The 16,004-nt window shown below is 58.0% G+C and overlaps 1 protein-coding gene across 4 annotated transcripts in view; it reads left to right on the top strand.

Moving 5' to 3' along the window:
• The window catches only part of Foxp4 (forkhead box P4), a 51,511-nt gene extending 38,481 nt beyond the window's left edge, over nt 1–13,030 (top strand). The window contains exons 5-17 of one of the 4 annotated variants that reach the window (XM_077109662.1): nt 46–132; nt 1,493–1,640; nt 1,735–1,945; nt 2,178–2,282; nt 2,918–3,005; nt 4,039–4,122; nt 4,265–4,433; nt 4,529–4,605; nt 5,274–5,375; nt 8,693–8,814; nt 10,381–10,447; nt 10,948–11,117; nt 11,305–13,030. In XM_077109662.1, coding sequence (XP_076965777.1) covers nt 46–132; nt 1,493–1,640; nt 1,735–1,945; nt 2,178–2,282; nt 2,918–3,005; nt 4,039–4,122; nt 4,265–4,433; nt 4,529–4,605; nt 5,274–5,375; nt 8,693–8,814; nt 10,381–10,447; nt 10,948–11,117; nt 11,305–11,452 — 1,578 coding nt within the window. In that variant the 3' untranslated portion in view covers nt 11,453–13,030. Of the gene's footprint in view, nt 1–45; nt 133–1,492; nt 1,641–1,731; nt 1,946–2,177; nt 2,283–2,917; nt 3,006–4,038; nt 4,123–4,228; nt 4,434–4,528; nt 4,606–5,273; nt 5,376–8,692; nt 8,815–10,380; nt 10,448–10,947; nt 11,118–11,304 lie in introns of all 4 variants that reach the window. The other 3 variants (XM_077109660.1, XM_077109661.1, XM_077109659.1) reach the window with 3 other exon arrangements.
• The last annotated feature ends 2,974 nt before the right edge of the window (nt 13,031–16,004 follow it).

Genomic DNA, 16,004 nt, shown 5'->3' with positions numbered 1-16,004 from the left:
TGGTAGCAGCCCCTGCTAGGTCACCATCCCTTTGTTCCCCACCAGCTGCAGGAATATTACAAGAAGCAGCAAGAGCAGCTGCACCTTCAGCTCCTCACCCAGCAGCAGGCTGGGAAGCAGCAGCCCAAAGAGGTGAGAGACTGCCCAAGGCACTGGATGCCCCCGTAGGAACCCCCATCCTGGCACCTACAACCTAGCTCTCCTGTGCCCAGAGTCTGACAGTCTAAAAGTGGTCAGGAGAGAATCCCTTTGCAGGAATAGAAAAATTGGGAAAAAGTTGGGAGGAGTCAATGTAATAGGGGTCAAGGCAAGGGCAGTCCACTCGCAAGCCCCCTCCCCATCCCCCTTCACTCCCTCCTATGTCACGTGTCGTCTGGGCCACACTGTAGGTTGCATCCTGTCATTGGTGTGTCTTATTGTCCAGCTGTGTCGTGGTCATGCCATCTTCCTGCCTACTTGTCTCTCGGTGTTTCTGTTCCTCAGCAATGCACCTCCCCCCACTCAGCCTGTCCCAACTTCTGCCCTTTCTAATAATGCCCTGCCCGTCTGTGCCACAGTGCCTCCTGAGCTTCTGTGTCCAATCCCCCCTGTCCATGACCTATGCCTCCCTCCTGCAGGCCAAACCACAGCCCAGGTTCACGGCAGCCTCTTCCCAGCAGGCTTCCCTGATGATGTCCAGGCAGTCTCCAAATCCCGTGGGCCCTTCTGGGTCTTGTAACGCGGCCTGTCTGCCCTTAAACCTCTGGGCTGGACTGATCCTCTTGTCTCCTTACTGAATAGCCAGCCCCCCACCCTACCTCCCCCAAGGCAGGGAGGCAGGCAGATAATCTAGCCTCCAAAACACCCAGGACAGCTTGGCTCTGAGGGCTCAGAAGGCTTGCTGACAGCCTGACTTGTCAGTGCCTGTGTGAAAACTAAAGCTGGGGGTTGGGTGGGAAGGGGGTGCTGCCTGTGCTCCCCGCGAGGCTCAGTGTGTGCCGGGCCTACTAGATTCTCTTGTGTCTAAAAAGCAAGACAGGGCTGGATCTGCATGTGGGGAGACAATCCCTTCCCGCAGCAGAGTGCCCCCCCACCCCCGCCCCCACCCCACACACATGTGGGAAGGGTGCCCTCCAGGCAGGAGTGGCCCCCACATCTGACCGGCTCATCTATCTTGGTGACGAGGGCCCCCGCCCCCAGGCACACAGCTGCGGGACTGAGCCAGCAGCTGAGGAAGGAGGGGAAGGAGGGAGGGTGTCTTGCTGCGTGTCTGGGTCTGGCTGTGTGTTTGCGCGCCTGCGTGCGTGCGTGCGTGCATGCGTGCGTGTGTTTACCGCGAGGAGGCATGCAGCCCTATGGAAGCTGGGCCGGGAGCAGAGAAGCTGCAGACGCCACCACGACAGCTCCGGGGGCTGACAGGCCCTGGGAGGGGGTGGCCGCAGGGTGGGGGCCAGACGGCACCCCTGAGGCCGCTGGCAACCCTCTCTGCCCGCCCCCTCGGGCACCCTCCCAGGCCCTGGGGAACAAGCAGCTGGCCTTCCAGCAGCAGCTCCTGCAGATGCAACAGTTGCAGCAGCAGCACCTCCTTAACCTGCAGAGGCAGGGACTGGTCAGCCTGCAGCCCAGCCAAGCCTCGGGGCCCCTCCAGACCCTCCCCCAAGGTGAGTGCCCCCCCAGCCCCTCAGATTTCCCTGGATCCAGGGGCCACGCATGCTCCTGGGGCCCGGCCAGCCTCCCCTGTCTCTCCCACAGCAGCGGTGTGCCCGTCGGACCTGCCCCAGCTGTGGAAGGGTGAGAGTGCCCCAGGGCAGCCTGCTGAGGACAGTGTCAAGCAGGAGGGGCTGGACCTCACTGGCACGGCTGCCACCGCTACCTCGTTCGCTGCCCCCCCCAAGGTCTCCCCCCCACTCTCTCACCACCCTCTGCCCAATGGACAGCCCACTGTGCTCACATCTCGGAGAGACAGGTAGGGGGGCTGGGCCCTCAGGGCAGTATATTGAGGGCTGGGGAGGGAGGGCTTGGGACTCCGGGACCCAGGAGTTCATCTCCATCCCAGCGCATAAGAGATGGTGCAAGACCCCTGGGAAACCTGTAGCTGGGACAGAAACGTCATCAGCCGGGCAGCTGGTGCTGAGCTGGGCCCAGGGCTGCTGGGGTCTTTAGAGTCTCCAACCACCACCTCCCTCCTGCCCTCCCAGCTCCTCCCATGAGGAAACCCCCGGCTCCCACCCCCTCTACGGACACGGAGAGTGCAAGTGGCCAGGCTGTGAGACCCTGTGTGAAGACCTGGGCCAGTTTATCAAGTAGGTGGTATACCAGTGGCCTTTCCTCACAGGGCCCCTCGCCCTCTACCACAGAGCTCACCCCTTCTGGGGCCTCTGGTCACCAGCTGTCCTATGTCCTCATTCCAGGGGAGCCCAGGTTCTCTCCCCCTGCCGCCTATCCTTCGCCACCCCCACCCATCAGTACTCCCCGACTTACAGCCTCCGCACCCCATCCCTGGAGCACTCTGAGGGCATTTCCCTAGCCACCACCCTCCCCACAGCCTGGACAGTGATGGCCTGAGACAGGCTGGGGACAGGCAGGGAGGGAGGTGGACAGGCGGCTGGCAGCAGGCCGCCAGCTGCCACAGCCGTGCCAGGCTCTGTCACTGACTGATTAACTCCGCATCAGGGTCAAACAAATTGTTTTCACGCTTCGTCAGAGGTTTACTTAATTAGTTCATTTGCAATTAGATCTCTCTGTAGAGGGGGTTTTAGCAAAGACATCAAAGAAGGCTGAGGAGAAGGCTGCTTCCGTTGCCCCCTTTTCCCACCCTTTCTTTGTATCTCTTGGTCTGTCTGCTCTTCGGGCCTTGGTGGGAGGGGTTGGAGGATGACTAGGGAGGTGGGTGACAGCAGGGCCAACTCTTTCTTCTCTGCCCCTCCTCCCCTTGAAGACACCTCAACACAGAGCATGCCCTGGATGACCGGAGCACGGCCCAGTGCCGGGTGCAGATGCAGGTGGTGCAGCAGCTGGAGATCCAGGTATGGCCCGTGGGATGTGGGAGGGCCCCTGCTCGAAGCACTTTCCAGGAGAGGTCTCTAGTCGCATGGTCAAAGCCATAATGTTATGCTTTCTAGGTCCTAATTAACTGTGGTGAGAATGAGGACAGCTGGATTCTGAGGGGTGAACTAGAGTTGTGGGCATCTCTGCTGGGAGGTGCAGAGAGACTCGCGCTACATAAAAATAAAAATGACACGAACAGCTAGCACATCGGGCACCTGCTTTGTGCTGTACTACATGCTATATCTAAGTAGCTCAAGGAGTCCTCCCAGCAACCTGTGAGGCGGGTACCTTGATTCTCCCCATGCCACACAGCACGCAGACATACAAAGAACCAAAGTCACTTGCTGGTGCTCACTCGGCTGCTGAGGGACAGGGCCGGGTCTGGAACCCAGGCAGTCTGGCCCCTGCATTGAAGCTCTGGAACACAATCCTTAAGAGATGACTCTGGACAGACCATCAATTAACCAATCAATATTTACCCATCTCCCTCTGACTCCTCCTAGCAGAACGCCCTGCCTGAAGAGGGTAGTCATGAAGGATCCATTGAATTTATGAATGGGGTGAATGAACCATTCATCCATCCCCGCATCTCCATTCAGTACGCGAAGGCCCTCACACACAGGTGCCACCACACTAGGCACTTGGGTGCTGTTCAGCCACAGACTCTGAGTGCTGGTTTGAAGAAGGCACCCCCCCACACACACGTGTAGGGGTGGTGCTGAGCTCCAGCCTGGGACACACAGGGCAGACTCTGATGGCCATGGGCCAGAGGAGAAAGGGAAAGGCTTCACAGAGCTGGCAGTCTCTAGTCCTGGCCTCTGAGGTTGTGAAGGGTCCAGAGGAGCAGAGATTTGCTGAGGCTTCTGGGAGCGGGGTTCAGGGAGCCCGGAAGCTGGCGTGTGAAGGCGAGTTGGGGGGAATAATGGACTCTTTGAGGAGTCTGGCAGAAGGTGGGATGGGGAGGAGGAAAAGGAGCCCACTGCCTCCTGCTTACCTCCAGCCTCTCCACAGCTCGCCAAGGAGAGCGAACGGCTGCAGGCCATGATGGCCCACCTGCACATGCGGCCCTCCGAGCCCAAACCTTTCAGCCAGCCAGTGAGTGACTCTCCTGTGCCTCCAGCCTCCCCAAGTCCCACCACAGGCCCATGGGCCCTCAGGACCCCTCGGGTGCTGGTTCTCAGCCCCTCCCCATTGCTCACAGCTGAACCCGGTCCCCGGCTCCTCCTCATTCTCCAAGGTGACCGTCTCCGCAGACCCGTTCCCAGATGGTCTCGTGCACCCCCCCACCTCGGCAGCTGCCCCTGTCACACCCTTGAGGCCCCCTGGACTGGGCTCTGCCTCTCTGCACAGCGGGGGTCCAGCCCGCAGGAGAAGCAGTGACAAATTCTGCTCTCCCATCTCCTCAGGTGAGGGCAGGTGGGGCTGTGGGGCCACTGCTGGGAGGGACGGTGTCCCTGGAGGGCCCCCTCTGGCTACCTCATCCTCTGCCTGTCTCCCCCAGAGCTGGCCCAGAATCACGAGTTCTACAAGAACGCCGACGTCAGGCCCCCCTTCACCTACGCCTCCCTCATCCGCCAGGTGAGCGTGGCAGCAGAGGTAAGGCTGGGGAGCTCTCTACAGCCCACCCCTGGACCCCAGCCTCTGGGGGTTCCTGGGCCAACCTCCCCTCACCTGTGTCTTCCCTTGCTGCGTGACCTCCTGCAGCTGCAGTGCAGCCAGCCTGCAGCCTGCGTGGGTGGTCTCTGGGGCACTTGGGTGGTTCTGTCTGCTCTCCCTCCTTGGTTCTATCTTGTGTGTGGCTTCTGTTCCCTCCCTGTGTCCGACCCGTGGTGTCTTCAGTGTTCATACAACGTTCACCCTCACACACGAGCACATCTCTCAGGCACTCCCCTCAGGCACGCGCAACCTCACATATGTTTCACATAGTCCTGTGCTCAGGGTGCCCTGTGCCCAAATCGGGGAATTCCAAACAGCCCCCACCCCATGGCCATGGCTCCCATGCGCAGTGCTTTCCAGGAAGCCACACGCCCTCAGAAGACGCTCCTGATTCCCCACACAAGTGCTAACCCCTAGAGTATGGGCTCTGGTCAGCCTTGCTGGGCCATGCCCAGCCTGACCCGTGTGGGCTGCAGCAAGCCTCCTCCACTCAGAGGCGAGTTAGGGGCCAGGTAGAAGGGAGAAGGCACAGAGCTGTGTCCCTCCAAGGCCCAGACTGAGGGTTCCCTTGGCCCTTTCCTTGTCCACAGGCCATTCTGGAAACCCCCGACAGGCAGCTGACCCTGAACGAGATCTACAACTGGTTCACCAGGATGTTTGCCTATTTCCGAAGGAACACTGCCACCTGGAAGGTGAGGCATGCCCCTGCCACCTGCCCGCCCCTGGGCTCCAGTCATCCTTGGACATCATCCCACAGAGCCCAAGGTTGCCTGGCAGTTAGTCCCCTCAACAATTATTGCTGAATTGGCCCAGCAGGGCACAGGCATCGCCATAGGCCCTCGCCCCACCCCAGCAAGGGCTGTGAATTCCTCCATCACTGACTTCTCTGGGGCCCTTCCTTCCAGCCCAGTGCTACCTCCCTTTGGGAAGAAATCCTTCCCGTGATCTCCCACGGGCCCCAAAGACTCGAGCCCCGTGAGGTCAGGCCTCAGGGGTTGGTGATGCCCAAACTTAGTATTGAGAGGCACTAAGGATCTGGATATCCTGGGATGACCACCTATTCTGAAGGCAGCATGCAATGGAGTAGGGGGGCCTGGACACAAAGTGGACCAAGGCCCATGGACCATATACTTGGGCACAGACAGGTGCTCACACGCCCCCATCACTGCCACCAGTGGCAGGGAGATAATTGTCTATATCCAATTAGTCACTTCAATGCCTTCAGCTGGAGAGTTTTCCTGGGGGACCAGAGGAAGGCAAGAGGGGGGACCCTAGAAAAATGGGACACAAAGATGTGGGCTAGGGCGCTAATGCATTTATTTATTTGCTAAAATAAGGTGTGTGCATGCATGTGTGCCTGTGTTTGTGTGTGCTCAGGCAGCACAGTGGGAAGGTGACATCTAAACTGGGATGGCGCAGAGGGAAGGAGGAGGAAGTCTTGGCCCCTGTGGGAAGGTTGGAGGGGTCCATATCTCAGAACCTTAATTGGATCCCTGATTCTTGAGTCCCCCTGCTGGCCAGTGCAGAAACTGCAGTTCAACAGGCTACCTCCCCCAGTGTCACCAGGTTTCAACAAGTGTTTTGGAAGGCCTCCCTCCCTACCAGCAGCCCAGCTGGGTGGGGTCTGCACCGGCAGGCTTCTCTGAGTGCAGCCGGAGGGACTGCTTCCCGGCTTCTTAGCCCCATGCCTAACTCCCAAAGCTTGGAAGAGAGGCTGTGAGGCAGGGGCAGCTGTTCTGATTGGCTATGAGTGATATCATTTCCTGCCAACCACAGACCTGCCCTCTTGGGACTACCTGGTCCAGTCTCCAACCTCTGGGCCAGATCAGATACCAGGTTCTAAAAGTGATAGAGTCCAATACCAATGTAAGGGATCGTTACAATTATTATCTAATGTTCACTTTAATATTACATACTAATCCTTTGTCCTTAGGAGTAGCAACACAGAGCCTTATTTCCATAAGACCGCAACCCCCTGAGGATGGTGTACTAATCACCCCCCACCCACCCCCCTTATCTCTCTCACCTGCCCTACTTCACTGCAATTTTCTACTTCTGGCTTCTGTGGCCATTAAGAGGAACTGGCTTCCTCTTCACTACTCAGTGACCGTCCTGAGGCCACCCATCCCTCATATTTCAAACTGAACACCTTGGACTGGTTATGCAGCCTGGTCCTCACCTCCATCTCCCACACCTAGCTGGGGTCCCAGTATGAGGCCAGCTGGGCCTGGGGAAAGTGAGTGGCTGAGTGAGTGACCTTCCCAATTGGCAGTGCTTTGCTGTGCCGCCTTCACCACTGGGGGGCACTGCATGGCCTGTGCCTTCCCTACAGAAGAGCAGAATCCATGTCAGCTCAGGTCCACTTTGACAGGGTTTTTATCCTAAGCCAAGCTTCATTCATGTTCCTTGGGAAAAATGCCCTGTCTACCCTCAACTCTCTTTCCCTTCCATTTCTACTTCTACCTGTTTATCTGCCCCTTGAGGTCCTTCCTTTTCCTCCCCTAAATGATTTTGACTTCCTTCTTTCCCTCTTCCTTTGCCTCCCTGGCTCCCACCTTGAGATGCTATCTACTTCAGACTAGGGCAGAAGGGTTGGGAGCCGGTGTGGGCCAGGCCAGCTGCTGTTCCTACGGGGACAGAGCGACCATCTGCCAGGCTGATGGTCCTCGCTGGCCCTCCCCATGTCCATCCCCTCCCAGGGCCCATGTTGTGGGCCCATCCTTTTGTTTACGCAGCCCCCGCCAGACCCCTTAAATTGCCGTTAATGTTTCAGCGTAACGAATTAGTCTCTCATCACGAATCAGGCTTCGAAATGAGGGAAAAAAGCCCCGGTGAGGCCATCCTCGGAAATTGGGGTCATTCTCATTTGCAAAGCGGAGGATCGGAGCCCCGTAATGCGGGCAAATTTATTCCGAGGCAGGAGCCCCGGCGTGATTAGGCCCTTTGTAATTATCGCTCCAAGAGATTCCACTCCAGCCGCCCGCCTCCCTCGTGGATTAGCAAGCGAGTCGGAAAAATACACAGGATTTAATTAGAGGCAAATTAAAATTGGTAATGAAATCGGGCCAGTTGCAAGTGGCAAGAGTTGGAAGGGAGAGAGGGAGAGGGGGTCTCCAGGGGCTGGGGCTGCCTGCCCTGCCCGCTTTCTTCCCCGTTTAGAAATGTAAAGAGGAGACAGGAATGGGGTGAGGCGGGGGAGGTGGAGGAGGACAGGTAACAGGGACAGGGACGCAGGCAGGGATGGTGATGGCTGGGGACGACCAGTGGGGCACTGAAAGCTGAGCAGAGAGACAGGGATAGGATTGAGGGACGTGGGTGCCAGGCAGTGGGTAGACTGGGGCCCTAGCCCACACTGGGCGGGCATTGGGCCTAGCACCCCATCCTTACCAAGTGTCCTACAAACCGGGTGACCTCAATTCCTGAAGCTATCCTGCCGGGAGGAGTTAGAGTGACAGGGCGACTTCCCAGCTCTCTGTTCCTTTCTGCCTTAGGCACACTCACACCCTCCTTCCTCCTGGCTTCTTTATTTCCACAAGTGTGGATCAGGCCTCTGCCATGTGCCTCATGCTCTCAACGAATAAGTCACAGTCCCCAGACTCCCAGGGCTCCATGAGGGCAGCAGTGAGGGTTCACAAGTTATTGCCCAAACTTGTAAAGGCAAGTAGTTGTGCATGGGCCCGAGCGGATCGCACTCATCAGAAACCGGGAGTAACGGCTCCCTGTCTCTGGTGGGTGATGATGGTAAGATGAATTATTGATACCTAGACATCATGTAGTTGACAAGACAGAATTTTCCTAAGCGTGGCAGGGAGAGGAGGAAGGTACTGAAAGGCTGTCTGTGGTGAGCAAGCTGGGAGCCCACCCCTGCCCGGCCCTCCCCCTCCCTGTCCCTGAGTTGGGACAGGTGACTATTGTGCTTGGGGTGTGGGACTGGACCGGGTGCTTGTGCTCACCTGAGCAGAGGAGAGCCCAGCGGCTGCCTCTGAGCCCCTCCTCACTGCACCCCCAGAATGCCGTGCGCCACAACCTCAGCCTGCACAAGTGCTTCGTCCGTGTGGAGAATGTCAAGGGCGCTGTGTGGACCGTGGACGAGCGGGAGTATCAGAAGCGGAGACCACCAAAGATGACAGGGTATGTGGGCCAGGCCCCGGTGGGCCACACCTGGCCTGGGTATGAGCTAGGTCTCTGCAAGACTCTCCAGGGGACCTGTGCCCTAAATGCCTCCCAACTCGGGGAGTCAGGGAGAGCGAAGGCATGTAGGAGCCCAGTGCTAGGACAGGGACAGTTGGAATCAGAAGGTGGGCATTTACATGGTTTTCTATCCCCAGTTCTGACTGAGAGGAGTTAAGGGGACCCGGTACCAGAGAGACAAAGCCCACGGTAGCCATAGCCAGAGCTGGGTCATGGGCATCTGGCAGCCAGCGGGTCAAGGGTGAGGGGGCTGCTGTCCCCAGGACCTACTCCCCTACTCATCATAGGATGAGCCAATCTCTGAGACCCCTGGGCCTGCCTCTTTATTTGATGGGGAAGAAGGGGAAGAAGGCAGAGAGCGCAGAGGGCTGGCAGGAGGCGCACAGCACTGTGAATGGGACTCACTTGTCCCCCCTTTCTCCCGACCCCCAGCATCCCCACCCTGCCTGTGCATCTTGGCCAGAGGCCCCGGTTCAGGAGAGCGAGACCTGAAGCAAGTTAGAAGGATCCCTCTGTAGTTCCCCTTCCCCTGGAGGATTCCTTCTCCCCAGGTAGTTGTGTGGCCCAGGAGAAGCCGTCTCCCCCACACCAGTCTCCATGCTGGTTACTGTCACGGATCATTACCAACTTGGAATCAGAAGAGCTGGGTTCAGGGCCTGGCACGGTGATGCACACTTGTAATCCCAGCAGCTCGAGAGGTTAAGGCAGGATGTTTGTGAGTTCAAAGCCAGCCTCAGCAACTTAGTGAGGCCCTGTGCCACTCAGCAAGACCCTATCTCTAAGTAAAATACAAAAAAGGGCTGGGGATGTGGCTCCATGGTTAAGCACACTCTGGGCTCAGCCCTCAGTACCAAAAAGAAAGACCTGGGTTCAAATTGCACCTTTGTGTCTCATCAGCTGTGTGACCTTGGGCCAGTTTTTTGACTTCTCTGAGGTTCTGTAAATGGGGTCATCATGGTGGTAGAGAAGCAGCCTTGAACCATTGCTTTCTCCCAACACCTTCTGGTATTTAAATATATATATCCTTTTGTGTGGAGTCCCCAGGGACAAACTGAGCAAATGGCTTATTGCATAGTCCCAGAGTTCAGGATGGCAAGAAAGTGGATTTTGCACACGTGGAACTGTGGCATTCTGGAAGATACAGCTCAGGCTTTGACAAACATGAGAAAATCCAAGCCAGAGAGAAAAAAGGCTGAGGTGGCCCCATGTGAAGACAGACATTGGGAGGGTTTCTGCTTCCCACCTGACAGTTCCGAGACTGGCCAGGTCCCAGTGCCCCTGTGAGGTTTAGCACCCTCCCCTAGGCAGGGCCATGGCTGCCCGGGGCCAGGTGAGTTTCTCAACTGACTATGACTAGAACACATGAGGCTCAGCAGACAGAGGCTGATCCCACTCTGGCCTCCCAGGGTAATGGAGGGACAGTCCTTGGCCCAGCACCAGCCCCTGGGATGGGGAGAGTACATGAGGAGTGAGTGGGTGAGCCAGAGTCTGCCTTCTCTCCCCCAGGAGCCCCACCCTGGTGAAGAACATGATCTCCGGCCTCAGTTACGGAGCACTTAATGCCAGCTACCAGGTGACTGGGCCATTCTAGCCCACCCAGCTCCCTTCTCCAGGACCCTGGGCTCAGCGTGGGAAGAGACCCCCTGCCCTCCCTGCAGAGGGCCCAAGGGAGGAGGGGTGGATGGGAAAGATGAAGACCACAGCCCCACTCCGACCCGGGACCCAGCTTCACCTCAGGTTTCAGGGCTGGTTTGGGACCATGTGGGGCAGAGAGCAGGAGGACTGGAATGACCAGTGATATCCCTTCCCCATCCTGTCAGTCTGGGGGTCCCCTCTCCCCTGAGTGTGAGGGTGAGCCAGGCCTGGTTCTCAGAAAAGCTGGGACATGGAAGGCAGGGCCAGAGCTCTGACCTTCGGATAGCTCTGTGTTCAAAGCCCTGGGGTCAGGCCCTGGGGTTGCCGAGGTAGACCCCCCAGGGGCCACCCGCAGACTGCCCCACATGGGAGACTCCCCCGGGGTGGGGAGGACTGGTTCCCTGAGCCGGCTTACAGGCTCGATCCTGTGTGCTCCAGGCTGCCCTGGCCGAGAGCAGCTTCCCCCTCCTCAACAGCCCTGGAATGCTGAACCCCGGCTCTGCCAGCAGCCTCCTGCCCCTCAGCCATGATGACGTGGGCGCCCCCGTGGAGCCGCTGCCCAGCAATGGTAGCAGCAGCCCCCCTCGCCTCTCCCCACCTCAGTACAGGTAAGCACACAGTGCAGACCCCTGCCTCTTTTCTTTGCAGAGAACCATGGGGGACATCAGACCTCAGGGATACTGGGCGTGGGGAGGACGCTGTGGGCACCCCCGTGCCCGTGTGGATGAATGTGGAGGGCACACGGATGAGGGATGAGGGGAAGGCCCGGGTCCACCTCACCTCTTCTGCCCCTAGCCACCAAGTGCAGGTGAAGGAGGAGCCAGCTGAGGCGGAGGAAGACAGGCGGCCTGGGCCCCCACTGGGTCCCCCCAACCCCAGCACTGTGGGGCCTCCGGAAGACAGGGACCTGGAGGAGGAGCTGCCTGGAGAGGAGCTGTCCTAAGGGCCTGGAGGGGCAGGCAGGGCAGCAGGAGATTCCTCCGCCCAGTACCCCGCCCACCTACCCCCACTCCACGCCCCTCCAACCTGAAGGCACTTCCAGGACTCAGATGGGGAGGCCTGGGCCAGCACCTCCCACTGCGACCTGACTGACAAACGCTTGGGGGCAGGAACGGTCCCGCCCCCAAGGGGACACCGAACTGAACCCCTGGTCTGGGACCGGCAAAGGACACGGAGGGCCCAGACCCCTCTCAGACCCTCCCCTACATCTGACACCACCTCCCCCAACCACCACCAGCAGCAGGGCCCTCCTCCCCCACCAGCTCCCCCTACAGGGCCCTCAGCGCCATGGAGACCCGCAGGCGGGGCTAAGCCACCTCTCCGGCCTGGCCCACACCTGGCTGAGGCTGAGGTTTCTGGCCAGAGGCCCCTCCCCACTTTGTGCTTCCTTCCACCTTCTTTTCCGTACTGTGAAGAAACAACTCTCCAGCTCCAGCTCCTAGCCCTGCCCTGGCCCTGGTGGGGGAACGAAGTTTCCCACCATCCCCAAGAAATTAGCCCTTGGGCTGTTGGGGGGGGACCAGTGTGTGCCCTGTGGGGGTCTGTGCCAGCGGGGCCACCCAGCTCCAGCCCTCCCCCAACCTGAGACCAGGTCCAGGCTGACAGGCCTCCTGCCACACTTTGGCTGGGTGCCTCTCCAGTGCCCCGCACCAGGGAGCACTAATGTGCCCAGTGCCACCACCCCCTGGGTGGACTCCTGCAGGTGGAGCCCAGACTGCCCTGAGGCCCGGGCTGGGGCCAGATAGTGCCCACTGCTGGGAAGCATGGGGCGCGCTGTGGGTGAGGCCGGCCCCAGCCTCCCCTTCACGCCTGGGGTCCCGCTGCAGTCCTCACCCACCCTCAGCACCCCTTCCCCACCCCCCCAGTTAAACGGATGACCAAAGACCTTTCTTATGCCGGAAGCAAAAACCAAAACTTTTTGTTGGCTTTTTCCTTTGTCGCCTCCCGACACCCCACTCTCCCAGCTCCCACCCTGGCCCCAGGCTGGAAGCCCTCCCTTCACTTAAGTTATTGTTTTAAACCAAAGTTTACAGTGTCTGTTGGTGGCAAGACCCTCTCCCTCATCCCTGCCCCGAGGACCCTGGGACCCCGAGAGGGCCCTCTGGCCTCCCCTCTGCCCTTGCCCTGCCTGGAGGAAGGAGAGAAGGCAGAGGGGAGTGGGTGGGCTCGAGTCCTGGTCCCCAAGCCTGGGCTGCTTCCTGGGGGCTCTCCAGACCCCTCTCTAGGACCAAGTCCCCCGTCACGCTGGGAGTGGATTCCAGCAAAAAAGCTGGAAAAGTGAGACTCTCCACAGACCCCCTATGGGGGACCCCAACCTAAGGCCAAGGACAGGGTGTGTCGAGTGCTCAGAACACCCTGGCCAGGCCCCTTTGCTGAGAAGACTCCTTGGATGTTTCCCAAGAGACCCCAACACACCCCATCACAAGCCACCCCTCCTGAGAGGCAGGGGCCCTCCGCCCCTTCCCCCATGTGTCCCCACCTGTGTTCCGTGTGACCAGCACAGAAATATTAAACGTCCTCTATTCACTGGGCCCTGCGTGTCATCGAGGGGAGAGTGGGGAGGGGCGTCCAGCTGGAAGGCTGCCGTGGGAGGAAGGCACAGTGGGGCCCCTGCCAAGGTGGCTTCTGCAGGTGCAACACTGGGCATGCCGGGCACCAGGCCTTGTGCCCCACGTTTGTGGACCAGGGTGTCTGGTTCCTCCACACCTAAGTCAGGCCTGCACCGCCCCGTTTTGTCCCTGAGTCCCAGCCCCCTCTCCCCAGTTCTTCCACAGGCTTGAAACCCAAGTTTCTGCTTCACGTCTTCATCCAGGGACTTGGTCTGTTCCTGGGGTGAGTGGAGTGGGGGTGGCTGCAGGGCTCTTTTCCCCTGGCCTCCACTCCTGCGGGTACCCCCTCCCCATGCCTTGGGTCCCTTCAGGGCCCACTGTCCATGTGTCTGTGGGGCCACCTGGATAGGCTCATGCACTGTGGGGTGGCATCCTGACACCTGTGACGGGGATCCAGGGGAATGCACGCACGCCCATGCAGGACGCTGGTGACCACAGTACTGGTGTTTGGAAAAGGAACTACTCAAACCCACCCACAGGGACCCTGGACAACCAGGAGAGGAAAAGGAGAGAGGAGGTAGTCCAAGCTGGCACACCAGGCGGGCGACACCTCCTTCGGCCCCATTGTCCCAGCCCGTGTCTCATTCCATGTCAAAGCCTAGTTCCTCCAACCTTCTCAGACACCAGTGCCCCTTCCCAAGCCATCCCTCCTCAGGCTGGGTGGGCCCCTCCAGTCCCTGGGGCAGGGCCCCAGAAGGAGGTGTATGGGGGGAGGTTGTTGAGAAAGCAGCAGAACTGGGATCCATTACCCTTCCCCCAGATTTCTCCCAAACTGCTGGAACTTTCCAGAAGCCACATTTAAGGAGAAGGTGGGGCAGGAAAGGGGGTAGGACCAGAGGTGGGGTCTGCTGGCTTCTGTACTGCTCAGGGCTGCCTGTGTCCTTCTCCACCATCGTCAATTCCTCCTGTCTGGCTCCCTGGCCTGCCTCCCTCCAGTTGCCTATGCTCCTCCCCACCCGAGTGAACTCCTGGTCCCTCATCCGTACCTTGAGAGGGGCTGGGTGGGGGGCGGGGGGTGCTCAGCTTGGAGTCTCGGAGTTTCCCTGCCCTCTGCCCGCAGTCTGTCCCCCCAGACACTATAAGGGGCAGTACTGCTGTGTATTGTAATCTGCCCTCCTGGTCCTCCCTGGAGACCACGGGGCCCTGCACAGTAGAATTTAGCTGCGTGTAATCTGTGGACAAGGCATTCTCTAATGCAATAAAACAATTACCCTTGACTTTGCTGCAGCCGCTTCCCCTCCCCCTCCCACCTGAGCCCCCACTGGGCACCTCTGGCTCCAAAAGCCCCAGAGGATCCAGGGGTGTTGGCTGCCAAGCATCCAACTAACTCCCTTACCCTGCCCCTGGAAGCAGAGTCTGTTCTGAAGGCTGGTCCCAGGGGACTTCTTCCTACTCCAGACTCCAGAAGAGGTGGCACCCAGCCTCACTGGCAGGACAGTTCCAGCAGAGCTTCAGTTTCAACCACAGTACTTTTCCTTTTATCCTTTCAACAGAGCTATGGTAAAAGTCTGGTCAGTTCACCTCTGTGAGAGGTGAGGCCAAGAACTATCTCAGGCACTGGCAGAGAAGACGGTCTTACAAAATAAGAAACAGGCTGGCGCACACCTGTAATCCCAGTGACTTGGGAGGCTGAGGCAGGAGGATCCCAAGTTCAAGGCCAGCCTCAGCAAATCAGTGAGGTCCTGTCTTAAAATTTAAAAAGAAAGAAAAAGCTGAAATGTGGCTCAGTGGTAGAGCATTTGTCCAGGATAAGTCAGCCCTGGGTTCAATTCCAAGTAAGTGGGTGGGGTGGGGGGGGGGAGAAAGAAATAGGAAGCTGGACTCTAGCACATACCTGCAATCCCAGAAACTTGGGAGACTGAAACAGGAGGATCACAAGTTCAAAGCCAGCCTCAGCAATTTACTGAGATCTTGTTTGGAAATAAAAAAGAATAAAATAAAATAAAAAGGACTGGGGATGTAGCTCAGTGGTTAATCCCAGGTACCAAAAAAAAAAAAAAAAAAAAGAAAGAAAGAAAGAAAAAGAAAAAAATAAAGAAAAGAAAGACAATAAATGAGAGAAACAGGAGACTGCCAGACCTGGTGTCCCATCCCTGTAAACTCAGCTAATCAGGAAACCAAGGCAGGAAGATTGCAAGCAAGTTCAAGGCCATCCTAGATAAGTTAGTGAGTCTATCTCAAAATAAAAAGGGCTGAGGATGTAGCTCAATGGTAGAGCACCCTGGGTTCAATCCTCAGTACCACAAAAAATATTCATTACATTTTAAAAATAAGAAAAAATAAATGAGAGGCTGCCCTGGATCTTCACCTTCGGGGTTCATGGAGCTTATAGACTCAATAACTAATTTTCCTACTGATCTGACAGACCCCACATGGGGCAGCACTCCCCCCGCACACACACCCCATTTTTACCTCTGCCTGCCCCTCAATCACACTTTGTTCTCAGGAAGTCCTGCATGCTGTCTAGCTTCTCTCCTTATCGACTCTTGAGGGCGCTTGTTAACTGTGGCTTGTGTCTTATCCTTATCCCTAAAGGGGGAACTATATTTGGAATATGTTCTTAGGCTAGAGAGAGAGAGAGAATATGAATATTACTCCGAGCTGGACATTTTAAGGGTAGGTCAATACCCGCCTGGGCTCTGCGCAGGTAGATCTCTCCCTTACAGCCAAGGCTCTTCGCAGGCCACCCTTGTCAAAGGCCTTTGGTCAATGGCCAGCAGAGGGCGCTTTAGACAAAGCGGACCTGCTCCTTGGGACGAACTTGCGCTCACCATCCTGGGAGAACTCCCGCCCCGCACAGCCCCGTGCCTTGGCCTAAGGCTGAAAAGGGTTGGTTTTGCTGTTGGAATGTGCCAGACCCTTCCAACTGTGACCTGTGAAACATGG

This window comes from Callospermophilus lateralis, chromosome 6 (genome assembly GCF_048772815.1).
Source record: "Callospermophilus lateralis isolate mCalLat2 chromosome 6, mCalLat2.hap1, whole genome shotgun sequence".
Classification (NCBI taxonomy): domain Eukaryota; kingdom Metazoa; phylum Chordata; class Mammalia; order Rodentia; family Sciuridae; genus Callospermophilus; species Callospermophilus lateralis.
This window is presented reverse-complemented; position numbering and strand designations above follow the sequence as displayed.